The sequence below is a fragment of the Lepus europaeus genome, chromosome 15 (assembly GCF_033115175.1).
Source record: "Lepus europaeus isolate LE1 chromosome 15, mLepTim1.pri, whole genome shotgun sequence".
NCBI classification, from domain to species: Eukaryota; Metazoa; Chordata; class Mammalia; order Lagomorpha; family Leporidae; genus Lepus; species Lepus europaeus.
Genome location: NC_084841.1, coordinates 70,183,904 through 70,211,030, shown reverse-complemented (window position 1 = coordinate 70,211,030; position 27,127 = coordinate 70,183,904). Strand labels below are relative to the sequence as shown.

Genomic DNA, 27,127 nt, shown 5'->3' with positions numbered 1-27,127 from the left:
TGGGTTCTAGTCCCGGTCGGGGCGCCAGATCCTATCCCGGTTGCCCCTCTTCCAGGTCAGCTCTCTGCTATGGCCAGGGAAGGCAGTGGAGGATGGCCCAAGTCCTTGGGCCCTGCACCTGCATGGGAGACCAGGGGAAGCACCTGGCTCCTGGCTTTGGATCAGCGAGATGCGCCGGCCGCAGCGGCCATTGGAGGGTGAACCAATGGCAAAAAGGAAGACCTTTCTCTCTGTCTCTCTCTCTCACTGTCCACTCTGCCTGTCAAAAAAAAAAAAAAAAGATAAAATTGGGATAAGATCATGCTCAGATGAATGGAGAGTGTGTTTTCTACCAGCATACTATCATAAAAGAACATTCTAGAAAAGAGTGAATATATATGAAAAGCCTAAAATGAAAAGAATAGAGAACAAAGAAAACAATACATATGTGGGTAAATACAAATGAACGCTTCCTAGATAAAAATAAGAAGAGTGTATTGTGTAGTTAAAACATAGTATTAAGAGAATACATGATAACAATGTCATACAATGAATGGATAGACTCAGTGAAAACATCTATGGTCCTTTACTTGCTAATGGAAGAGTAAAGGTCTTGATAAACTTCAGAAATGTTCCTTTAATTATAAACACATTTTGATATTTCTATATATATATTATATTTCACAATATAGTACAAAAAATGCTAATCCAATGATTTGTTTTGCTAAAAATTTATGGTTTTTCACTTGAGTCAGCAGGATTTTCAGTGGTTCCTGGCAGTCCTATGAGGTTTCCATCATTATGTATCTCTCACTCCCCAAAGCAATTCATTAAAATATTCTCCACATCTCTCCAACTCCCCAGTCCTCCGCTGCTCCCAACCTCTTTGCTTCCTGACTCTTGAGTATACTGCAGTCATAAGATGACAGCTTCCTCAGCTGACATCAGAATCCATCCTTGCCTGGTTTTCTATGATTACAGTGACTGAGCTGCCTCTTCTCCCAGCTGAGACTAATCCCTCTTCTCGTTGTGAGAAATTTTATTCTCTCTGCTCCTCCCCTACCACTGCCTGTGCAACATCTCTGTTTAATAGATTCTTATTCTTAGTATTCAAATATGCGCAAATTGAGTCATATTTGTCTTACACATACACACATACCTATGCATGCATACATACACGCAGGTGCCTTGACCCCAGGTTCTCTCTAATAACAATCCTGTGCTTTTATTTTTTCATAGACAAACTTCTTTCTAAAAATTCTAGATTCTAATTGGCCCATAAAATAATTTTAATCGGCACATGCCATATTTCAATACAGGCATACATCATGTCATGTTAAAATCAGTATAAATCATGCCTTTTTTCTCATTTATCATTTCTTTATGGTGAAAATATTAATAATCCTTTCCTCTTTTTTCTTTGAAATATACTGTACATTGCTGTTATCTAGAGTCACTCTGCTAGGCAACAGAATACCAGAACTGTGACTTAGTACCTGCTGACTCGTATTTTCCCTCCCAGTCTCCTCCCTTCTCTCTGGTTAATCACCATTCTCACTTGACTTCTGTGAGATCAGCTTCTTTAGATTCCACATCCGGAGAGATGATATCATACAGTATTAGACATTCTGTGCCTAGTTTATATCACTTAATGTAGTGACTTTCAGGTCCAGCCATGTTGTCACAAATGACAGGACTTCATCCTTTTTATGGCTGAATGGTATTCTATCATACACACACACAAATACACACACACACACGCACTCATAGACATATTTCTTTGTCGACTCATCCGTTGATGGACAGTTATGCTCAGTTATGCTGATTCTATTTCTTTTTTTTTTTTTTTTTGACAGGCGGAGTGGACAGTAAGAGAGAGAGACAGAGAGAAAGGTCTTCCTTTGCCGTTGGTTCACCCTCCATTGGCCGCCGTGGCCAGCGCGCTGCGGCCAGCACACCGCGCTGATCCGAAGCCAGGAGCTAGGTGCTTACCCTGGTGTCCCATGGGGTACAGGGCCCAAGGACTTGGGCCATCCTCCACTGCACTCCCTGGCCACAGCAGAGAGCTGGCCTGGAAGAGGGGCAACTGGGACAGAATCTGGCGCCCCGACTGGGACTAGAACCCGGTGTGCCAGCGTCGCAAGGCGGAGGACTAGCCAAGTGAGCCGTGACGCCGGCCTGATTTTATTTCTTGATAGCCAAACCTGAAAGCATTTTCTCTGCTCTCCATCTCTATTTCCACATTTTCTGTCCAATGTGCTAAAACAGGATTTTCAAGCAGTTTGGTCTCAGAGCTCATTTGAGGCTCTTTAAAATTACTGATAGTCAAAGAGCTTTTGTTTATGTGGGTATCCCCCTACAAAGCAGTGCCTATTTTGAGATGCTCACCTCCTTTTTCCAGATGGGTAAGTACTTTGCATTATTTATTTTTACCTAAGAGTGAACATCACAGCAACAGAGTGTATATCTTATTACAACCTGAACTTGATTCAGAACTTGATACTCTTTCTGGATATTAATAACTGTACATGTTTATTTTTCTGAACTCTCTAATTCTTTTGGTAAATATAAAAGAGTTAGTATTTCAACTGAGTTTCTTTTTAAGTTTCCTTTTTAGGTCGCTTGTATAGATTTTAAGACAAAATGAAAGAACAGTTTATGAAACAGAAATGCAAAATAAATTCACCCCACTCCTTGGAATACATGAAAGAGACAAAAAAAAAAAAAGATCCAATTTCACACTCCAGCTGAAGTCTGTCCTATATCTGAGAAAATCGCCTCAGGTGTCCACAATGGAACTTATGCTTGAGATTCTAATATGCTAAAGATGATTTCTCAGGAGATGGTATTTCTCTGAAAAGTGACTGAGGAAAAGCTTTGTCAACAGCAAATTAAAGTAAAGCTAGGCACAACATTACCATCTACTGTGGGCAAGTGTCATGGTTTTATTCCATCTCAGGGAAAGAATGAGATCCGTGAGCCTGCCCAGGGGTGAAGCAGGGCTGGTCAGGTGTGCCCACAAACCGAGAGTGTCGTTGCCATGGTTTTGCTGGGAGACTGTCTGTCCCTTGCCTCTGTGGCATGGAGATTTTTTTTTAAACCTTTACTATCTCAAAGCCCTTAAAAAGAATCTATCAGGCAAAAATGACTTGCAGCACATTCCATTATATGTGTGAATGGAGGTGCAGTCATGTTCGGCCATTCTTTCACACATAGTATTTGAACATTGGTGGGTAGGTTGCTGCCAGCCCTATGTGCGGTGTGTGAGTGTGTGTGTGTGTGTGTGTGGTCTTTGAAAGGGAGGATGGGTAGAAGGCAAGGGTGAGGAGGTCGGGGAGGAGCTGGGAAGAAGCACATCTGAATGATCGGACAGTCTGGGTCTGGAGGCCATCCTTGGAGACAATTGGCCACATTGAATTTGCATGTTATAAATGAATGCTATGCAATGGGGTGGAAGGTAGCTGGTGGTAGAGTTCTGGTAAGGGAAAGTTTGGAGCTTAATGCCACTCAAGGAATTATATGCTCTAAAAAGCTAAATTGAATTGAAAGGATGGTATCTTTTTTCCTAAGTACCTCTAGTACAAACAAACAAAAAATAAACCTCGCCTCCCCTCGGCGTCTCCGGTTAAATCCGAGCTGTGGTGGAGAGGACTCGCTTCCCTGCAAAGCCCCTGGCGAGCCCTTTGTGCTCACCAGCTTTCCCGGGTGCACGCGTTGCCCTAGTGATGAATGTCCTGCTTTGTGTGGTCTCAGCATTTTCCTGGAGAGGCTGTTTTAATGAGAAGGCGAATAGAGGGGACTTCTTTTGAAACGAGGATAAGAGGAGGCCACTTTTGAAAGTGCAAGCATAATGGTGCCATGTTTTCTCAGAGAGATCTGACAATCCTTAGAGCATGGCCCCTCTCTCTCTCTCCTCTCTCTTCTCTCTCTCTCTCTCCCTCTCCTTTCATTGCTAGGTAGCTTTCAGAAGCCTACTAGGCTAAGGACTGCTTTCGGTTGGCCTATGCTCTGAATCCCCTGGAATCTTCTTTTAGAAGTGAAGAGTAACCAATCGGATTTCATGTTGTCCCTCTGGCCTCATGGTCTTTCCCTCTTTCAAGGAAGGACACACCCCTGCTCCTTTCTCCTAGCTATTTTAAAATGCTGTGGTCTTTCAGATTTACCCACGCACTAAGAATTATGCTTCAGCCTGTTTGAACACCCTTTCTCCTTCAGGATCCATTATGCCGGGCAGGAGTGGGAGGAAAGCATGTAATTGCTGTATTTTAGGACTCGCTTGGGGCTAGCTTTGATTGAACACACACAGTAAACTCTTGGTTATCCATGCTAATGGAAGGAATAGTAATTCAGAGCATACACATTGCTTCTATCTGACTTTGAAATGCGTTATGCGATTATTTTTTGAAAGCAGTAGCAGGTGGCTCACTTAGAATGCTAATCGTGAAATTCATTTTGGGTTGCCAGTGTCTCTGGGAAGCAAAGTTGTGCGAGTCCCATTCTCCCTTGGCCCCACCCACAGCCCTGCCCACAGCCCCACCTGGCTCAAGCTTTCACCTTGTATGTTCCTTTTATTTCCTGCTTCTCTTATCAAAAAGAGCTCTTAGGAAACTGGGGATAGGTAAGGTTTACTTGATAGGCAACCAATTAAAGGGGCATGCTGTCATATATTCACAATTAAATAGGAGTCAAAACTCCAAAGCTAAGAAAACAAAAATTATCAATATTTGCAATTATTCAATATTTGCCTTATCAGTCATCATGTTAGGGTGGTCATTTACTGTTGTCATTGTTGTTGTTTTCATGCTATGTAGTTTGATTTGTTTTGTTTACTATCAGATCGCTAGTGCCTAGAGCAGTGCTGGGCATATAATATGCACTGAATAAATGTTTATGGAGGAGAGAAATTATAATTTCCTAATCTTTTCATATACTTCTTTGTATTCCTGTGGCTCTCCTGGAATAGCCACATGACAGTTGTACCATTATTAAAATTACTAATTCTTGGTTCAGTCCCCTTTTGTTTGTATATAGATGCCTGATTTACATATCAACCTTATATGTGGTGTTCTTGATAAATTCTCAAAGGAATATGTAATCAGAAGGATTGTTTTCGTGGAGCGTCTCATTGAACTTGGGCTATTTTGCACTTCGCTGATTTGTTGGACAAAGTTTGCACCATTTTTATGGAGACAGCAGATAAGTGACAAAGTGGCATGCAGCTCACAGGCTGCTTCTATCACGGGACTTAATCTGTCACCATGTGTTTGTGTGTGATAAGCCACATACCGCACAGACCGGTCTGAATCTCACCCCAGCCATGCTCACTCCGGCTTACTAAATACAACCAAGCGGAAGATGCTCAGATTGTGCCAGGTTGACAGAGAAGAAGCCAGAAAGATGCCATGGAAATGGGAGAGCGGCCCCTTTCCTTAATGACTCCTCCGAAGAACATTGGAAGGGCAGCGGGATGTTAAGGTGGGTGGCTTCTGATGCCACCTGAAGAGGTGGAACTGGGCTTGGGGTCAGTAGCTCGCTGCATGTGGAGGCTTTGCTGGGGAAGCGAGTTATATCTTGGCTTTGGATCTGAACCTGGATTGAATACCAGCTCTCCCACTGACTGATGGCACAAATGGAGCCTTTTACTGGGGGCCTCTCAGCTACTGTTTCCTCATCTTTAAAGCTGTGTCAATACTGGTGGCCATGTCGTTGGGTGAAATAAATGTTGTAATTGGGTTAACTTCGCACCCAGCACAGACACAGCTGTTATGACTCTGATCAAGTGTTCTTGAGTCATGCTGGGTACCTTTCAGATGCTCTGTCTTTTAATCCTTACAACAACCCATTTTTCCTCCTGGGAGAAAATTGAGGCCGGTAGAAGTGAAATAATATGTCCAACATGACAAAGCCATTGGGTGCTGTATCTCTTGATACAAAGTCATGGGGTCTGCCTGGGGTTTTGGTGTCCAAACAAGTTGAATCCGTTCTATAGCTGTGTCCTCAATAATAAATCCTTCCCCTTGCGATACTGGGGAGATGGAACTCAAGCACATCTATCAAAGCAGGGAGGGACTGAACTCTCCGCACATCTCTCTGCCTTCACATCCTTGGTTCTGCGCCTGGATGCTTGGCAGGGCTCAGCTGCAGTGACAACCCTCTCTGGGTTCCTCACCCGTGTCACAGTTGCCACCACAGAGTTTACAACAACCTGAAGGACTATGTGTCCTTGCCTGTTTAACTCCACTGTCCTCTGAGGTCTCTCAGAATAGAGATTTCCAGCCATATCTTCAGCACTTGGCATAGGGCACAGAGGTGCAGGCTGGGGCTCAGTAAAGACCAGGGGAGGGGCCGGCTTTGCAGCGCAGCAGGTTAAACTGCTGCCTGCTGTGGCCTGTGTCCCATGTGAGTACTAGTTTGAGTTCTGGCCATTCCACTTCCTATCCATCTCCCTACTGATGTGCCAGGGAAAGCAGCAGAACATGGCCCAAGTATTGGGAGCCCAGTCTTTCATGTAGGAGAATCGGATGGAGTTCCATATTCTTGGCTTCAGCCTGGCCTAACCCTGGGCTGCCGTGGCCATTTGGGTAATGAACCAGTGGATGGAATCTCTCTCATCTCTCTCTCTCTCTCCCTCCCTCTTCCTTTCTCTCTATATCACTGCCTTTCAAATAAATAAAATATTTTTTTTAAAAGATGAAGGGGGCCGGCACTGAGGCACAGTGGGTTAAAGCCCCGGCCTGAAACACCGGCATCCCATATGGGCACCGGTCCTGGCTGTTCCACTTCTGATCCAGCTTTCTGCTAATGAGCCGGGGAAAGCAGCGGAGGATGCCCCAAGTGCTTGGGCCCCTGCACCCACATGAGAGACCCTGCAAAAGCTCCTGGCTCCTACCTTCGGATAAGCTCAGCTCTGGCCGTTGCAGCCATCTGGGGAGTGAACCAGTGGATGGAAGACCTCTCTCTCTCTCTCTCTCTCTCTCTCTAACTCTTGCTGTAACTCTTGCAGATAAATAAAATAAATCTTAAAAAAAAAAAAAAAAAAACAGGAGACAGAGCCAGTGCCATGGCACAGTAGGGCGCTGGTTCTAGTCCCGGCTGCTCCTCTTCCAATTTAGCTCTCTGCTGTGGCCTGGGAAAGCAGTAGAAGATGATCCAAGTCCTTAGGCTCTGCACCTGCATGGGAGACCTGGAAGAAGCACCTGGCTCCTGGCTTCAGATCAGCGCAGCTCCGGCCGTTGCGGCCATTTGAGGAGTGAACCAGCAGATGGAAGACCTTTCTCTCTGTCTCTCCTTCTCACTGTCTATAACTCTTCCACTCAAATAAATAAATAAAACCTTTAAAAAAAGAAGACAAAGAGACTTCAAAATTTGTTGGAAAGTAAAATTAAAACATGAGTTTATTTTGATGGAAAAACATTTTGAAAATCCACAATTTTTCATAATATACATTTCTGGTAAGTGTTTGAAGGCCCCTCATATACCTGGATCTCAACACTTTTTGCACCAAAGTAAACTTATCTTTTGTTTTTCAACTAACTTTTTGAAGTACCCGCGTATGTGATCGGGGCACAGATGAAGAAGTGCACCTGCTGTGAGAAGGCTGCAGTCCTGGGAGGCTCGGGCAGCAGCGGTCACATTGCCAGGCTTTCAGCATGCAGGAGATAAAGCAGAGAGGGGGGCGGAGGACAGGCTGCCTGCCTTCTCTGCCCCTGGGGTCTGCCTCGTGCCCTTTTGATGGCAGGAGGTATCTGTCCTGATTCTTTTGCCAGGGAATGAGGCCTGGAGGTGCAGCCTGCAGCTAAATATGTCCCAGCTCGGCTTCTGCTCCATCCTCATTAGCTCCACTTCATAGCTGGCTGGAGGGAAAGATTAATTTAGTGACTGAGCTTAATAAATAGATGCTTCTGGTCCTACATTTCATGCGTCGCTCTCAGAGGCTGAGAGCTCACTGAAGTGCCAGTTTTCAGATGTCAAGGGCGAGCAGCTGGGCTGGAGGGAAGCACTGAGATATTTCTGCTGGGCCTTTGTTCCCCAGCCATCTTGCAATCGCCAGAGCTGCAGTGACAACTGGAAAAGCCTTCCACGGCTATTTCCTGTGTAGCCTCCAAACTGTGTTTGTGAATGGGATTGCCTTGGTGAGACTTTGTCACCTAAAGGCGGGTACTTCCAAAAGTCCATGGAAAATATGAATTAATAGATGAGTTTATTTTGATGGGAAAAATCTTTGAAATTCATGGACAGTTTTCTCATAACATGCATTTTCCATGAACTTTTTTCTGAAGATTAACTTATTTACTTGAAAGTCAGAGTGACGGAGTGGGGGGAGAGAGAGCCATCGTCCATCTGCTGGTTCACTGCTCAGATGGCCACAGTGGCCAGGGCTGGGCCAGGCTGAAGCCAGGACCCAGAAGCTTCATCCAGGTCTCCCATGTAGATAGCAGAGGCACAAACACTCGGGCCATCTTCCGGTGCTTTTCCTAGGCCATTAGCAGGGAGCTGGATGGGAAGTGGAGCAGTGAGGGCACAAATAAGCATGCAAATGGGGTGCTGTTGTTGCAGACAGCAGCCTTACCTGCTTTGCCACAACTCTGGACTCTGGTCCCTCCGCGAACTTTTTGAAGATCCTTCATATGCATTGATTTCACAATCTTTTTGCACTAACATAAAGATTATATTTAAATTATTTACTTATTTGAGAGATAGACAGAGAGACAGACCCATAGAAACAGAGCTTCCATTTGCTGGTTCACTCCCCAGAGGCCCACAACAGCCAGCGCTGAGCTGAGCAGAAGCCGGGAGTCAGGAACTCAATCCAGGTCTCCCACATGGGGGAGGTGACAGGAACCCAGTTACAGAGCCATCACTGCTGCCTTCTAAGACTTGTATTAGCAGGAAGCTGGAGTCAGGAGCCAACGGCTCCAATTTGGGACAAGGGCATCTTAACTGATGATTCTATTTCCCATGAACTTTTTGAATGTCCTCATATGATTCTACAAGCACATCAAGCCACATTTCCCTAAGATGCATTGTCATAAAAGTGTAATTTTTGTTTCCAGATACACAGTGTTATCTCTCTTTTTCTTGTTGTTGCCATGGGACATCTTACAGAATACCGTCCCTGTGGAAGACCTTGGCAAAGACTTTCCATTTTGGAGGAAGCTGGGTCTGGGCAGCTGTCTCTGGAGAATCTCAAGTGTGAGACTGCCACATCACACCCCATAGGCTCAGAGGCGACCTGAATACATTCCTGAGCAAGTCCACAGCAGCGGCGTGACCAGGACCAGTGTGTGTACCGATGTCTCTGTGCAATTGTAATGCATAATTAATACAGAGCTAAAATTAAGCTCCTGGGTGAGAAGAGATGGGCAGGCGTGGCTGAAGAGGCTGGGGAACATTAACCTCCCAGATACAGCTTGTTTACAGCCGCTCTGGGGAAGCAGCGCTCCTGGCATCAAGCAGGTGTGTGTGTGTGTGTGCGTGTGCATGTGTGTGTTCCCTTTTGTTGTGAATGTTTCAGCCTTGAGCAATGAGAATTTTGCATTTCTTCAACCTTCCCCACTCCCCAAAGAAACTTTTGTTTTATTTACTCTTGTCTTCAGGCCACTGCAGTACTTTGGCTTCTCCAGATAATTAATTCATGGGCAGACTCAAAAAGCAGGGGCAAGTCCTTTGCACTCTGTTGGCACTGACTTTGGATAAGAAGGTCGGTGAAGACTGGAGGACTTCCTGGCTTTGCTCACAGAGCCCCTTGGATTCTTTTGAAGAGCAGTGATCACCAGGCAAATTGTTATCCTTGATAATGCATGGATGTTTGGCTCCTGTAGCAGGTGTTCCTGGAAATAGTGACCAAATTAAGCAAGCTTATTTTTATTTCTCAAACCCAGATACCACGTTAGCCACTGTGTTCTGAGTTGTGCTACTTGTACATTCTTGAAGAATACAGAGAAGAGCTTGTTTTCATGTCTGCTTTCTTTTCTTGATTGTTTGAAACCCCTTAACAAGCATGAACAAAAAAAACCATCTGACAAGACGTGGCTCCTTCGCTCCCAATTTACTGCTGTCCACCATCAATTTCTGTTCCTGCTGTTAGCCCAGGGCTCTTCCGTTCTCTACCAAAGGGTATAGTCATGACATTTCTGCATGTCTGTTATATCCTTTGATCTTATTTTTCTCTAGTTGGCAATGAACTTTTGTTAGTGTCAGTGACATCTAACTCCTGATTTCAAAGAAAGTTTTCAAGTTCACTCCCTAAGTATCGTCTAATAAGGTATACCACACACTGGTTAAAACACTAGTATTTTACATGCATTCCAATAAGACGAAGGCAGGAGATGAGAGAGAGAGAGAGAGAGAGAGAGAGAGAGAGGAAGTAAGGGAGGGAGAGTATGTGTGTGTTATAGTTTGATCCAATTAACTCTTCTGTATCTGCCGCAGCGAGTATTAACAAATGATTTTCATCCTCCCTTCTCCGTGTCTGCCTGTGTCATTGTGATCTTGAGCAAGCTATTAAGTAGCTCTGATCCTTAGGCCTGGCACTTGCAAATGGGAATACAGAAGCAAAGTGTAATCCTCACTGGGTGTTGAGGTTGGCACAGCACCCAACACAGATGAAAATCCTCCGTATGTTTTCTCTTTTATGTTTTTGCTGGAGTAGGAAACCAATGCTGAAGCTGCAAAAACGTGCATCCTGGAATTGATTAAAACGCACATTTAACTGACGAGAAAGTCTACTTGGCCAAATGAATTTGAATCCTACATCAAATCTGTTCATATTGAATTGCTGATTTTGACAATAGGATTCTTTCCATATTTTAATTCAAATAACAGTTCTGAGAAAGTTAAGGAGCTTCTTGGAGAATGTCATGTTAACCTAATAAGAAATAAAATACTAAAAATAATATTATAACATCTATCATTGGCTAAGTATGGTTACCCATATAGTTATTATTTTTCTTTATAGTTACTGTTATTAGGTTATGCTTATGGTCATGGCTATTAAACTTATTTAATTATACATGGTTATTTAGAAAATGTAGAGAATCAAATGATTAAAATCAAATGATTAAAAAAGTATCCATGTGTGCAGGCTTAGGATAACAGTCTGGCTGGAAGGAAGAATTGGTTTTGATGTTTGCGTAGAAGAACAACTGTTTTTCACCCAGATTGCATACTTATTAGGGATGACTTTAATGCTCATGAAAATATGGGACTTGTCTTAAAGCTTAATTTGCATAGCAAACCCAATGTTATTCCTTAGTTGGTATGCTAGTTGGGGGCTTTGAGTACATTGATGGAGAGTGTGGTGAGGCTGCCATTTGCTTTTGCTATCACTGTAGACAATTCCTGTCCAAGGTATACTCAGAGTTTTTGTTTTAAGTTGAATTTGTTTAAAATATGGCGTTATAAATAGACATGTGAAAAATTCAAATGTTGCCAGCTTTACTCACCACTAATTCTTAGACTTGGAATGATTTTTTCTTTTTGCAGAAGTAAGGTGCTTGAAAAAGTAGTTAAGAATTGCAAATGTGGTATCAGAGCTATGCACGTGCCGTGATTTCTTTGCTAAGACACAATATGTTTGCAGGATTTGTGATGTTTGCTCACTTTAAGCTTGGATGCTTGAATACGCACAAGGTTCTCTAGCTCTGTGTAGAAGAGACAGTGAAATTGGAGATTTTTAAAAATATTTTATGAAAGGCATTGTTGGCGTTTCAGAGGACTGTGGTGCTAATCGGGAAACAAGGGTCCATCTTGAACTTGACTTAAGGTCACTCCATTCCAAAAATCTTTCTCATCTGTTATACATAATGACTGAGACCCCAAGATTGATTTCAATCTTTGGGTGAAATCACTAAAGTGAAAAATGTAATCTTGGAGAAGTTGAAATGTCTTTACTAATCTTTTAGATTCAGGTTTATAATCTTGTGAATATGAGACTGTCCTGGAAATTACATGCACATTTAATTTTGTAGGTCAAACAGCTAAGCTGTGAATAGGCAACAATGACAATACAGACTATACTTCAATATTTGTCATATGGTTCCTGATTTTATCCATTTAGTCAACTGATAATGTATGTGTACATATATATATTGTCTCATTTCAATTTATTTTAATGATTTATTTTATCTATTTGAGAAGCAGAGGTGGGGGGGAGGCAAGAAAGAGATACAGAGAGCTCCCATTAGCTAGTTTACTGCCCACATGCCTGCAATAAGCTGAGACATGGCCCAGAAAAACAGGATGTGGAGCTGTGACAACATTCAGATCTCTCGTGTGGGTGGCAGGGACTCAACCACTTGAACTGTCACCTGCTACCTCTGAGGTTGTACATTAGAAGGGAGCTGGAATTAGGAGGGGAGCTGGGAGTCAAACCAGGCACTCCACTATGGGATGCGGGCATGCCAAGCGCCTGCCTCATCAACCATCGGTGTTAATTTACCACTTAGTATTCTCCATAAAAGTGCAAGATATAAACACCAAAGCTAGGATATAACTTGTGTTTTTTGCACTAAACATCAGCCATTCCAACTTTTATTAATCGTTACTTCTTCTGATCTTCAATATAGAGTCTCCTCAAGAGTCCTAGTTTTTAGAGAAAGGGTCTTTCTGGGACATTTACACAGAAGGCCATCACATTTAGAATTTATCAGAATCTGTAAACACATCCACAAGCACATGACAACTCAGCATTTGTCCCTCTAGCAGTCATAGTTAGAATTCTGAGAGCACGTTCTATCAAATCTGAGTTCTCATACCCTCTTTATGATGAGCAGTGAACAGAGGAAAAAGTGAGCTACGATGACCATCACAGCTCACAGAAGAAGTGGATTAGCCTAAACTTGGAGTAAATCTCTCATCTATCCCAGACCCCTAACCACTGGATCTAGGATCAGTCTGTGAACATATTAGGTGTACTTTCCAATCCATGTTTAGTCATCTCAGAAGTTTTCAGCTCATAGTGAAAATTATTCTAGGTTATTAAAATGACCCCTGATTTCTGTTGGGATTTGATGATACCTAATAAACACCGCTGTTTCTTCCCATCTAGGTCTGAACCCACTAAAGGGAAGAGAGAGAGAGAGAGACAGAGAGAGAGAGAGAGAGAGAGAGAGAGAGAGAGAGAGGAGTCAGTCTCAGTGGTTAGGATTGGGTTGGTTATGCAGACAGTGGGACAAGAGCACTCATACGGCAGTCACGCACCTGCTGACACTGAATTGCAAGGATTAAGAAACAGTCAATGACAGAGCGCCAGAAACCCAGGTCTCTTCAGCGGCACTTGCTGTGGATTGTCTGGAAGAACTAAGAAGGGCTGAACAGGGCATGCTCACTTTCTCCTCCCAGACTTTCCAGTTGAGCCTTCTGCTTCCTAATGACTGAGTGAGGGAGATACCGGGGGATCACCCTAAGGAAGCTCCCCACACTCTCACTGGAATTTTATCAGTTAACAAATGTTATATTTATAAGAAAAGGAAAACTGACTCAGGAGCACAAGTCAATAAAAGGCGGAACTTTAAGTCTGGATTCTGGATAGGTGACTTATGGAACTGATGACAGAGAACATTCCTGGGATGAGATGTGCAGAAGGCAGAGCAGCTGGGAGAACAGTGGTAGCAGGGGCCCAGGGGCCCAGTCCCTGCACGTCTGGCACGGTGGTCCAGATGATTCAGCCATGATGTCCCTTTGCCCCGTGTGTTTCTCTTCAAAATCCAAGCTCTTGGGAGTTGGAGCCCCATTAGTCTACTTTGGCTTAGTTGCTCACCCACCCCTATGGGCAGGGAGTTTGAAATCTAATTATTGCCAATCTCGTGAGCACATGGGGTGAAAAGGGGGTACTCATGTGGTGGGGCTGGAGAGACTTTCTAAAAAGTGGTGCAAGAGCTAATCATTCTGAATAAGTTCTATTATCTGATTTAAAAAGTGCCACTCTGAATTTTATTAACATGGGATTAAACCTGTCTTTGTACAAAAAATAGAATTTTTCTTTAAATTCTGACCAACATCTCCTTACAGTAAACAATAATTAAATTTATGTTCTAAGTCTTTGTAAAGGTTAATATAAAAAGGCCATAAAATGGCCACTTTTATTGGGAATAAAAATGTGAAGAGAAAATCCATTGTGTGGTTCAGAAACACAAAACTGCTTTTAATCCCAAGTTGTTAAGCATTTTAAGTCTTGTTAATGGAGGAGCAAGTGTTTAACCTAGTGGTTACGATGCCATATCCCACATCAGAGTACCCGGATATTCCAAGCTCTGATGCCTCAGCTTCCTGCTTATGCAGACTTTGGGAGGCGGTAGTGATGGCTCTAGTAATTGGATTCCTGCCATCCACATGGGAGAATTCTTGAGTTCCAACTCCTGACTTCCACCCCAGCTTCAGTCAATGGAGACATCTGGGCACTGAACCAGCAGATGGAAGCTGCTATCTCTCTCTCATTCTGTCTTTGCTTTTCAAATAGATTTTTAAAAAAATCACAAAAAATTAAATTTATAGTGAAGGTCATACACTTTCACCATATCTCCTTTTTGTTTTGGCTTCCAAGAAACTCACAACTTTTGTTCAATTATTATAGATCCCCTTGGCTGTGCTGTTTAACAGCTCTCCCATAACTCTTGGGACTTTATTCTTGATTAAGTGGCATTAGGCCTCTTGCATTACAGCTAGCTTAAGTTCCTTTTGGAGGTAGGAGTGACATAAAGGAAATACAATGATTTAATTAGGTATCCAGTGGAAATGATTTATTGTAGGCACAACTAAAACAACACTGGCAGTGCTACGGGGTGTTGAGCATGGATTGGTGTCCCTCTTGCCTGGACTGACGCTTCACAGAGTCCTCTCAGTTGTCTGAACTTCATTACCTTCTTCGATGTAAGGAAGTGTGTGTGTGTGTGTGTGTGTGTGTGGTAGGGACTGAGCCCTGACACACAGAGCAGCTCTCCTCGCAAGCCTGACGTCATCAGTAAGGGCAGTTTCCCCAACTCAGGCAGCACCACCAGAACTTCTGCCACAGGCCTGTGCATGCAGTAGTGAGGTTGTTCCTGGGTACAAAAAAAAAGTAAACGGACCCTCTGCTCTGCTCTTCTTCTCCTTCTTGTTTTGGACAATCCTTTGGTACCCCGTGTTCTCACATCTGCCTTCTTGGAGAGGCACCCTCTGCGAGAGTTATAGTTAGTGTTAGTTGTCAAGTTGCATGGATGAAGGAATACCTAGAGAGCTGATAAAATATTATTTCTGGATGTGTCTGTGAGGTGTGTGCAAAGGAGATTGACACACAAGTCCGTGGCCTCAGTGGGGGAGTTGGCCTTGGACATGGCAGGCACCATCCCATCCTCTGGGGGATCTGGATGGAACAGAAAGGTAGAAGAAAGGCAAATTCTCCCTCGCCTTCCTCCTTTCCTGGGACACCCTTACTCTCATTATTGGAAGCGTAGGCTCTCTGGCACTTGGACGGCAGGACTTATGCCAGTGGTCCCCTGGGGTTCTCAGGCCTTTAGTCTTGGACTAAGTTAGACAATCACTTCTTTGGCTGTGAGCCTTTTGGGCTTGGATTAAGCTGCACTACCAGCATCCCAGTGTTTCCAGCTTGTACACAGCCTGTTGTGCGACTTCTCAAACACTGTACTAGTGAGTCAATCCCCTCAGTAAGTCCCCCTCCTCCTTCCTCACCTCTCTCTGCCTCCTAGTGGTCTGCCTCTGGAGAGCTGTACTACATCAATGGACCTTACTTGAATTCTGGCCTCTGTCTGCCTGTTCAGTTTTCTTTTTGGGTTACAGGAAAATAAAGGTTCCTTCCTAGGGCATACAACTGGATTTTTATGAAGGCACCTTCACGTCCAGAAAGGATGATCAGTGTGGGGCTTTTGAGCGGCAAAATTGGTGGGTGTAGCTTGGAAACTGATGTCTCTGAGCTCCTACACAGCTTATAGAGAAAGAAAATGCAGAGAGAATGAAAAGTAGACGGGAAAGACAGAAGGAGTCAATTGATAGACACTCTCTCTGTTCTAGAGCTAGACTCAATAGTTTCCCTTCCATTATGTTGCTCCGTGGTGGATCCTACGTGGTGTCATGTATTCTCAATGTATGGTTTCTGAGACTGTCATCATGTCCTAGGTCATTTAGGATCTTGGCCATTCTTCTCAAATAGAGTCCCACATAAACCCATTATGATACTTTGAATTTCAGGAACGTAAAGCTAGATACGAGGACTTGGGAGCAGGTAGCTGGCATGGGTGATGATGCCAGGAAGCGGGTGTGCAGGAGAGAGCAGTGAAAGCCAGCACAAGGCATGGTAGCACGAGCGTGGCTGTAGCAACAGGGGATGGACTCTGCTGAGACTTGAACAGGCAAGTACAGAACTCTCCTGATACTTGTCTGTCCAAAGGGCAGGAAGCTGGCCTCTACCCACTCCCTGACTCTCAGCTTTCATTAGTATGTTTCTGTGAGGATACAGTCTCCCTTGGGCTGTTCCTGAGCCTGGGCTGAATGTCTCCTGCAGTATAAGTGGAAGCTCTGAGCGTGACCAGAAAGACAAGAAATGATAGATGATAGATTCCTGCTCCCAGTTCCTGACACAGATCTTGTAAAACTCTTGTAATTTCCTGAGCAATAAGGTACCAATAAAATCTCTTGTTCTGGGGCTGGCACTGTGTTGCAGCGGGTTCAAGCCCTGGCCTGAGGCACCAGCATCCCATACGGGCACTGGTTTGAGACCCGGCTGCTCCACTTCCAATCCAGCTCTCTGCTGTGGCCTGGGAATGCACTGGAGAATGGCCCAAGTCCTTGGGCTCCTGCACCCATGTGGGAGACCTAGAAGAAGCTCCTGGCTCCTGGCTTCAGATCTGCACAGCTCCGGCTGTTTTGGCTATCTGGGGAGTGAACCAGTGGATGGAAGACCTCTTTCTCTTTCTCTACCTCTCTCTCTCTCTGTGTAACTCTGACTTTCAGATAAATAAATAAAAATCTTTAAAAAGAATCTCTTGTTCTAATCTTTGGCCTCTTCCCTGGTTGCTGACACAGAGTTCCTAATACTATTGGAATTTTCTGGATGATAGGAGTGTCTATTGTCCCAGGGACTTCTGGACAGGATTGCTCACTAGAAAGACCACACCATGCTGGAAATAGTGAAGACTCTATCATGCCTCTGTGCTGAAGTATCCATAAAAATGCCCGAGTGATGGGGTTAGGAGAACTTCCAGGTTGGGTTGACAAACACATTGTGAGCTGCGGGCACCATGCACCTAACTCCAGCTCCAGAAGCTCCTGCACTCAGCACCCTTCCAGATCATGCCCTGTGTGTCTCTTCATCTGGCTATACATCTGTGTTCTGTATTAGATCCTTTATTAATAAACTATTCAACATAAATAAAGCATTTCCCAGAGTTCTGTGAGCCATTCTAACAAATTAATCCAACCCAAGAGAAGGCTGTGGGAACCTTTGGTTTATAGCCAGTTGACCAGAAGTACAGGTCACAACCTGAGATTTGTGTGTGGCCTCTGGCATGGGGCCACCTTGAGGGACTGAGCCCTGGACCTGTAGGCTCCGACATGATCACCTGGTAGACAAGGTCAGATTTTTTCAGCTGGAGAACTGCCATGTCTAAGGAGACAGCCCCTACGTAGCTGTATCAGAAGTCTTGGGTTGAGCAGTGTCTGAGTTGAGGGATAAGCTATAATGCTCACAGCGGTTCATTATTCCTTGTGTGCATCTATCTATATTGGTTCATCTATTCAATGGAATCCATATATTTAGCACTCATTCTATTCCAGACAGTGCACTGAACTCTGGGGACACAATGAGAAAACAAGACATGGTTCTCATCTGTAAGCAGCCTGTGTTTTATTGGGGAAACAAGCTCATAAAATTAGTGGGAGTCAAGAGAAAACAAATAGCAAGGAAATCTAGAAAGATTATTCTCTCTGGAACAAGTAACTGTGAGATGGGTCAGAGAGTCCATCAGTGCAGCCCATTAGACCTTACTACACTGGCCTTAGGACTCAGTGAGAGTTGACTGGTGTGGGGCTGGCGCTGTAGTACAGCTGGTTAAGCTGCCACCTGCAATGCCAGCATCCTATATCGGCACCAGTGCAAGTTCCAGCTGCTTCACTTCTGGTTCAGCTGCCTGCTAATGCTCTGGGAAAAGCAGAGAAGGACAGCTCAAGTGCTCGGACCCTTGCCTCCACGTGGGAGACCCTGATGAAGAACCTGGCTCCTGGCTCCTGGCTTTAGTCTGGCTGAGCTCTGGCCGTTGTGGCCATTTGAGGAGTGGATCAGCAGGTGGGAGATCTCTCTCTCTCTCTCTCTCTCTCTCTCTCTCTCTGTGTGTGTGTGTGTCTGTCTGTCTCTCTCTGTTTCTTCCCCTCTCTCGCTGTAGCTCTGCTTTTCAAATAAATAAAATAAATCTCAAAAAAAGAGCTGAATAGTTTGAATACTTGACCAGGAAATTGTTTGTTAATTAAAATAGCACTTTTATTCTATGGCCATTTTCTTCTCAATTAACATTTTATTTTTTGGCTCAACACAGTTTTGCTGAAAAATCAAGGATAATGTGAATAACATTGACCTGGGTGTTGCTGATTGCTGAGCTTTTAGGCAACTTTGATGTCTGAATGACAGAGAAAAAGTCTTTCAAGGAGGCGATGATTAACTAGGAGCCACAAACTGTCTGCAATTAACAAGATCCGGGAAGTTTCTTGCTGTGTGAGTGGATTTCCCAGGTTTGCATGTGGTGGGGTTTAAACAGGAGACGGTTTCGTCTGCTGTCATGTTCCAGAACGCCCAGGTGTACCGCTTCACAGTGCAGGCTCTAAAGGAGCCTGCTTAGCATCACTTGCTGCTGAGAGCAGCTTCAGCTTGCATATGAAGTGTCACGTTCTGCCTACTGTGGGAAATTCTTCCCAAATGGTCTTTGGCTGGCATCTTGCCCCAGCAAAAATCGATGTAGTATAGTCCGTTGAATCTGGGCACGAGGCCAGCATATTGGGAGCGTAATTCTCATGTGGCAGAGAAAGATGGACAAGAGAGAACTGCATACCATTATCTCCACAGTCACTTACACGCTAAAATGGCAGAATTGTGCCAAAGAGTGGCTCTGGTGCTAATGATCCTCCCTCTTGCCTCATATGGAAAGAAGATTCCCTGGTCATATATGGAAAAAAAAGTCGTTCATTATGTGAATTAATCTTTTCACAAATATTTGTGAAGTTCCTTCAATGTGCCTGGCAGCATCAGGAGAGGGGCTTCTTGTAGCAAACAAGATACAGAAGGTCCTGCTCTCATGGAGATTATAATTTCATAGGGTTGGGAGGAGGCATAAAAATCAAGTAAATAAAGTCAAGGAAGGAAGTAAAAGAATAATCAGATGATAGGTGCTAGTTAGAGCAGTAGAGAGATGTAATAAGGAGGCCCCAGGTGGATTTTCCGCAGACTCAGGTGTGGGAAATTGGATCAAATTAGTGGAGCTCCAAAATACAGGGGAGTAAAATTCTCAGTGATGATGGCTGAGCTGCGTGGTGACAGTGGTGCTGTTGTAAAGGACGGGGTAACCTCTTCGGGAGAAAGTGAGTTGGCAGTCAGCTTAACCTGATGGGGTGATGGACAGGGTGGGAAGGGCAAAGGCCATGAGCGCAAGCTACCTTAGGAGGAGAAGCGCAAGCCTCTGACTGGCAAGGAGTTGGTGGTGTTGTAGCCAGGAAGGGTGGTTGCATTTGTAGGTAGTAGGCAGGGGAATCTTTTATCACTAAGGTGCAGGGTCACGTGGCCGGGAATACATGGGGCAGATGCCAATTTTCACTGGGGCCACTGGGTGACGGAACTAAGAACTCCAATTTTCAGAGAATGAACTCCCTTCCCACACTCTGTCATCACCCTCTCCCCAAGAGATCTATTCTTACAACACTTGCAGTAGCTATGACTTTATCCCTTAGGGAAAATGCATGAACCAAGAGATGCATGATTTTCCACTCTATATATACACCTGCTGCGAACTGTAGACTGGTAAGCAAATTTCCTGTCTCCTTCCATAGCAGAGCAGAAAGTGAAATGTGCATGCTGCTACTTAAAAAAAAGTTTTCGTAACCTTAAATTTTCCATCTTCTGTATTTGTCCAAATGTCATCTCCTTAGAGAGACTATTACCATTATGTCTAAAATATCCACTCCTTTCCACACATTTACTCTTCTTTCTCAGTTAGTTTTACTTTGTTTTGGCTTACTTTTTAAATTTTACACTGACCTCTTGGATTGAACGCTTAAGTCATTTTATTTAAAAATTTCCTGCAGCACAAGAATGTGAGACTGTGAACTCTTGTCAAGTATGACATCAACTGTGACCCACTGCTGTTGAATTCTAATTTTTAAAATAATTTCTGTTACCATTTAATCTTTGAACCATAAAATGTTTAAACTTGTGTTTCAACATTCTCAAATGTATGAGATTTGGGGGATGTTTTGCTGCTGGCTTCTAATTGGTCTTCATTCTGGTTAGAGAATGGGTCTGCATTGTGTCATTGCTTTAGTGTTTGTTGTGTCTTGCTCAGTTGTATCTAATTTGATTAATTTTTGTAAATGTTTTACATCTAATTACAAAGAATAGATATACTCTAATAATTGGTTCTGAATATTACATACAGGGATACTTCTTTTTTTTTTTTTTTTTGACAGGCAGAGTTAGACAGTGAGAGAGAGAGAGAGACAGAGAGAAAGGTCTTCCTTCTGTTGGTTCACTCCCGAAATGGCTGCTACGGCTGGCGTGCTGCGCCGATCAGAAGCCAGGAGCCAGGTGCCTCCCCCTGGTTTCCTACACAGGTGCAGGGCCCAAGCACTTGGGCCATTCTCCACTGCCTTCCCAGGCCACAGCAGAGAGCTGGACTGGAAGAGGAGCAACCGTGACAGAATCCGTCGCCCCAACCAGGACTAGAATCCAGGGTACCGGCACCACAGGCGGAGGATTAGCCTAGTGAGCCGTGGCACCAGCCTGTTTATGTATTTTCAAAGCATGTTGTTAGGTATTTATAGATTCAGGGTTATTGTACTTATAGTGAATTCCATTTATCATTATCAAATGCCTTTGTTTTTCCCTATTGAATACTTAAACATTTTTAAAATGCTCTTTCTGATATTAAAAATTAACTCCAATTTTAGGCAATCTTTTCTTAGAATAACTTTCCATAGAATTTTAGTTTTTGGGTAACTTCAAGGTTAATGCTTTCCTTATTCCAACATGTAAGTTCAATTTTAATAACCCACATGAATACAAGAGTCTCAACTTGAATACAGATTTTGTTTTGATTATTTTTTTTCTTGACCCTTTCTGCCATCATAAATTGTGCTTTTTATTTATCTCATATTTTTGTTGCTTTGAGTTTTCTTCTTTATATTTCTATTTAATGAAGAACATTTCCTGTATTCACTTTTCTTTTAGGTTTCTAAAAATTTCATTCCATTTATAATCTTTGAGGATTTTTCTTTAAAATCTTAACAGGCATTCTTAGGGAAAAATAAATCTAATCAAACTCTAGCTGCTTCTTTGCCTTCATAGAGTAAAATAGCTATTAAGTATCCTGATTTGGATGATCCCATCCCATATAAAATGTGAATGCTATTGCCTGGTTAGAGCAGTTCCATTTTTGTGTGCCTCTGTCTTCTCTAAGAGGAGGAAGCCAAGGCAGGATTAGATTTGCAGATTTATTAGAGGAAATGAAAGGCACAAAAGGAGGGAGCCTTTGGGCCATCATGCAGGACTGGCAATGAGAAAAGGAAGGAAGGACCTGGTAGGAAAGACCTTAGACTGTAACGCAGTTCTTGAATTTTGTAGAATTTCCTGTTGGACAGGAATAGCCTAGGTCTAGTGTTCCTGAAACTAGAGCTCAGATAAATGCACCTGCGAGTCCAAAGTTTCAGTGCCTGTGATTGTCAGTTAACCCTCATCCCTCAACAGATTCTCTTGAATGCATCTCTGCATGGTTCTTCCATGTCCTATACTGATTTGGACAGATGTTCTTAGAGGTATTTTCTATTTTGCTAATTCTCTCTTCAGCTCTGTTTGACCTGCTGTTTAACCTAACCATTGAATTTTTACTTTCAATTATTAAATGTTTTTGTTTTCAGGAGTAATATTTGTTTTTCAAATTTGTTTAGTATTCTTGTTTCAGTGTCTTGATCTTTTCTTATAGTTTCAATATGTTTATCTCCTATTTTACTTTAATTATGCTTGTTTTATGAGATTCTGGCTGCCCGTCCCTTATCCCAGTCAGTTCCCGGATGTGTGTCTTGTGATCCTTTGATTGTGTTTTCACCTGCTAGTGCTGTTTCTTTCTGTCGCAATCTAGAACAGACTGGTTTGCTGTCACCCAGAGATGTTTTGTGCCCAGAACATGCCTTCATTCTTTGCTTGGGAATTCTTAAACCACCCAAGAGGAACCCATACCTCATGTGTGATACAATCTTGGGTAAATGAGATATTTATTTTTCTTATTCATGGCAGAACTAAGCTTCTGGGTAGTTTTTGTTGGCAGATAGTTTGAGATCCATCTACTAAAGGTGTAATTCTCCTAGAGTCACAGGTTTGGGTAAGAGTTGCAAAGCCAATTTCTGCTTCACATGGGCCTATGGCCTTTTCTCCTATCCCTGTGTATGCATTAAAATAAGAGCTCTTGTCAAATTCTATGTGCAAGTCCAACTACTTCCCATCCAATGTCAGCTTACACTGTTACTATTTTGTTTTCAATTTTAGCTTTGTTTATTGAATTCCAAGGTATTTCCTAGTTGCATACAAGCTTAAAAATCATTTTTAAAACTTATTTTTTGAGTCTTTATTACAGGAGGATTTTTATGTTATTGCCTGCCTCGGTGTTGCTATCCCAGACACTCTCCTTAACCTACCTTATTTTCTTTTTAAAATTGTGTTTATTTATTTATTTGAAAAACAGAGTGGGGGAGCAGGCAGAGAGGGAGGGAATGGGTTGGGAGGAGAGACAGAGAGACAGAGAGAGCTTCCACTAGCTAGTTTATTCCTAAATGCCCACAACAGCCAGGGCTGGACCGGTCCAAAGCCAGGACTTGGCAGTTTGAACAGGATTTAGCTCCCCAAACCATGCAGACACTTAACCCTTGATGTCTTGTGTTAATGGCTAATGGATCAGTGGTAATGGTTGACAGATTCAGGGTAGAGGGTTGATATACTTACGGTGTCTGGGAGGTGGCCTTTGTTGAAGGTGTTCAGGTTACTGTGAGCTTACTCTTTGAAGGCAGTTCTTGATAGCAGGTTATAGAAGCAGAGTGTGCTCCCTCTGTGTCTGCTTCCAGGGACACCATGTGATCCTCCTTCTGTATGTGCTCTGCCCTCAACAGATGCCAGACTAATGGAGCCACCTGATCTTATACTGTGAAACTCCAAAACAGTAAGCAGAAATAAACCTTTTCCCTTCCCAAGAAGTTCATCTCAGGTATTCTGTTTGTAGCAACAAAAAGGTAACATAGAAACTAACTTGGTAAAGGAAAATGGGAATGGGGGTAGAATTTGGCAGAGGAAGAAGTGAAACTGTAAAGTGGGTTGGACAAAGCCTCAGGCATCCCTTTGGGGAGCTCTGCAGCAAATACTGTTCCATGCTGAGCCAGTGACTAGGTCTCCCTGTCTCCTCTTCCCCACTCAGTCACCAGGTGCAGATTTCTTCAGGAAAGTCATGATCTTGGGAAAGACAGCTCTTTATAGCTAAAGTAGGTGCTGGAAGAACCGACGGCTGGGGTGCTTTATTGGCCACGCTTTCAGCAGCTGGACAGCACATCTTGCTTTCTCTATCTTGCATTTCTGAATTTATATTATTTTCTTACTTCTCTAGTCATTTTTTTTTCTCCTCCAAGGAATATAAGCTCTGTGTGCAAAACTGACATTTGCCTGGCCAAACAGACATTGAAAGCCTATGTTTGTAAGCAGATGGAAATTAGTGGGATTGGTTGAATAGCTACCTAGACTCTGATGGATCTTGAAAAGGAGAGTTTGGATGGATTCGTTGGTGCAATAGTTTTCTATTTCTGTAATAACAAATGACCATGCACACAGCAGCTTAAAACAGCACACAAAGTTGTATTATCTTGCAGTTTTGTGGCTCAAAGTTCCGGTTCCTCGGACTTTGGTCTTACATGGTTGAAGGTAAAGGGTCCATTGGGTGTGCTCTTTGTTGGAGGCCTTAGAGAGGAGCCTGCTCCCAAACCCATTCCAGTTTTTGGAAGAATTCAGTTTCTTGTGGTCCAATGGCTGAGGTCTATCTATTTCCTTGCTTGTTGACAACTGGTTCCCTCTTTGGGCTCCTCAGGCCAGCTTAGAATCCTTGTCACCTTCCCTCCATCTCTGAGCCAGCCAGGGTGAATGTAGACTTTTCCATGTTTTGAATCTCTCTGACAGTCCCTTCTGGTATGCTGCTTCTGCCTCTAGCTGGAGAGAAATCTCTTTTAGGGCTCATGTGATTACATTGGGCCTAACAGAATATTCCAGGATAATCGCCCTATTTTAAGAGCTGTAGCCTTAATTATGGATGCAAAGTCTCTCTTGCATGACATAACGTATCACAAATATCTGGCAATGCCATCTTTGGGAGCTGCCTACCACTGCTGGGGAACAGGGATTTCAGAAGATGCTGAGCTGATCAAGGGAACTTTTACTTATTTACTTGAAAGGGGGAGTTACAGAGAAAGGGGGACAGCAGAGAGAAAGAGAGACCTTGCACCTGCTGGTTCACTCCCTAAATGGCTGCAACAGCTTAGGCCAAGGCCAGGAGCCTGGGGCTTCATCCAGGTCTCCCAAATGGGTGCAAGGCCTTTTCCACTGCTTTCCCAGGCACATGAGCAGGGAGCTAGATTGGAAGCAGTATTCCTGTGGGGTGCAGCTTCACAGGCTATGCTACACTACAGGAGCCCCCCTTACAGGGCATTTTAAATAGAAGACTTTTCAGCATTCAAATAAGGGTTGGGCTAAGGTGCCAGTGGGGGCGACTGCTGATCACATAGAAACAGAAACCTGGATCGCAGCAGCGACAGGAAGAGTAAGAAGGACTTGGGCTTCCATGAAAGAATTGCTTGCAGGGAAGGACGATGGGCGAGGGTGGCGGGTTACAGGCGATACTGTGTTTGAAAGTGACAAACTTGATGTCAGCTAGTTCAGTAGTTTCACCCTAGGATCTGTTGCATTATTCATTGAAAATATGAGACAACTTGCTCTCTGGACACAGAGGCAGGATTCTACGCTGCAAGATTCTACCGACACACATCTTTTCGTTCTTGACACTAACAACAGTCATTCCAGAACATCTGAGGACAAGCAGTCAGATCCAATTAGTTACCTAGACAGAGTATAATAAAAGCACAATTGATCGAAAATTAAGTTTCTAAGCCCTCAAATGCCGTAGCTTTGATTCGAGAATATATTGGGCAGTGATAGCCACTCCCTTATCCTCTGCTATGCGTTTTGCTTAGGCTGATATTAAAATAAGTTTGTGGTTTCTCAATTTGAGCCAACTGCTGACTGGGGGGGATTTCCTTAGGAAGCTCGTTAAAGGAAAATTAGCTTAAATTATAACTTTGTGGAAGAATAACATACATCCAGATAATTAAGAAAGTACTATCTTTTTATTCTTGTTCTACAAGTAGTGGAAACAAAATGAGTCATATAAGGGCTTAAGGTGAATCTGTTCAGGTATTATCTCAGTCATCACCTACTTTTAGCAACAAATACTGGCAGAACTGAAAAACAAAGCAAAACAAAACACAGAGCAAGTGATGTTCCAACTCAGAAAGTCATGTTACTTTGTCTCCAGTTTGAATTCTGCAGAGTGTTCTGCAGCGAGCTGGTTTTTGGCGGCGTGCACAAGTGGTAACTCTCCTTTTAATACCTGCAATCCTTAACCCTGGGGTCCCTCAAGTCCATGTTGAAGAAGAGACAGAGAAGTATTTAGAAGTAGCAAAACAGATATCAGAAAGACGGGAAAGGTCGGGAGAAATGGACCAGAGTGTTTGCTGCGCAGGGTGGTGACTTTGCAAGAGTTGGTGGATTTACTTTACTTTTCCTGTGTTTCCTTTGCTCTCATCAGCAGTGTTGCTCCTACTGATAGCTCAAGGCCCCGTGACTTTCCACCGGGGTGTACAGGAGAGGTTTTGTGGTTCCCAAAATGATACCACACAGCACTCTGGCCTGCATTTATGAACACAAACGCTTGTGTTCTCTGACTGGGACTGCGGGAGTTCGAGCAAGTGGTGGACAGGAAAGGGAGCCTTGAGTGTGCTGGCTAAAGCCCCAGAACCAGCAGCAGAGGGGAAGGCTTGATGGGGAAGGGTGGATGTAGCACAGGGACCTGACTCTGGGGTTGGCGTGCGCACCAGGAGCGCCACCATCCTACTGACGCACATATGCTATTGTCACACGTGCAGCTTTCCTAGGAACTTCTATTAAAACTTGAGGGGGGCATTGCTTCTTCCCGGTTCCCCGAGACCGGAGGCGTTCTCCTGCTCTCGTGAAAGGCGAGAAACGGCGCAGGGTTTGAAACAAGGCGGACGACGTGGACCAGCAACAAACCACCAATGCTGTAGAGGAGCCGCTGGATCTCAGGCTCAGCCTGGATGAATGAATTCATGTGAAAATGAGAAACGACTGAGAGCTTCGAGGCAGGTTGTATGCTTATGATCAGCATTTAAATATGATACTGGGAGATGTGGCAGAAACAGTGACTACCTTAGAAATTGATGAAGAAACATGTGAAGAGATATATAAATCAACGAAACGGAACATCCCAATGCCCTTTGTCCAGGGAGACAGTGTCCTGCTGGCTGCCTCTCCCCTGGGAGTCAGCTGAAGTAGAGTTGACTCCGGGTAGAAATAGGAGACTTTGTACAGTTGTCTCTACCGGGACAGCACATTCACGGGAGAATTTGCATACAATTTGATGACCCAAGGATTCTTCCACTCCTGAAATGAGTTGATTTGCAAGTAACTTAGAGCATCTTAAGCTACATGGCGGTTTCGTTTTTCCCCAGCCCTGCCCTCAGTGTGGTCACCGAGATGTAGAACTATTTCTGGGGTTGGTTTGCTCTGTTGTATTCATGTAGACAATGTCTGGGTTTTTTTTTTTTTCTTTAAATTAAATATGGTGTTTCCTTTTTGACT

The 27,127-nt window shown here is 43.6% G+C and overlaps 1 protein-coding gene across 1 annotated transcript; it reads left to right on the top strand.

The window, feature by feature from the left end:
• The first annotated feature begins 19,472 nt into the window (after window positions 1-19,472).
• Window positions 19,473-26,816, top strand: LOC133774320 (U6 snRNA-associated Sm-like protein LSm3). Its single transcript, XM_062211957.1, is given in 3 exon segments — window positions 19,473-19,536; window positions 20,257-20,288; window positions 26,514-26,816. Coding segments are annotated over 3 exon segments (399 nt in total).
• The last annotated feature ends 311 nt before the right edge of the window (window positions 26,817-27,127 follow it).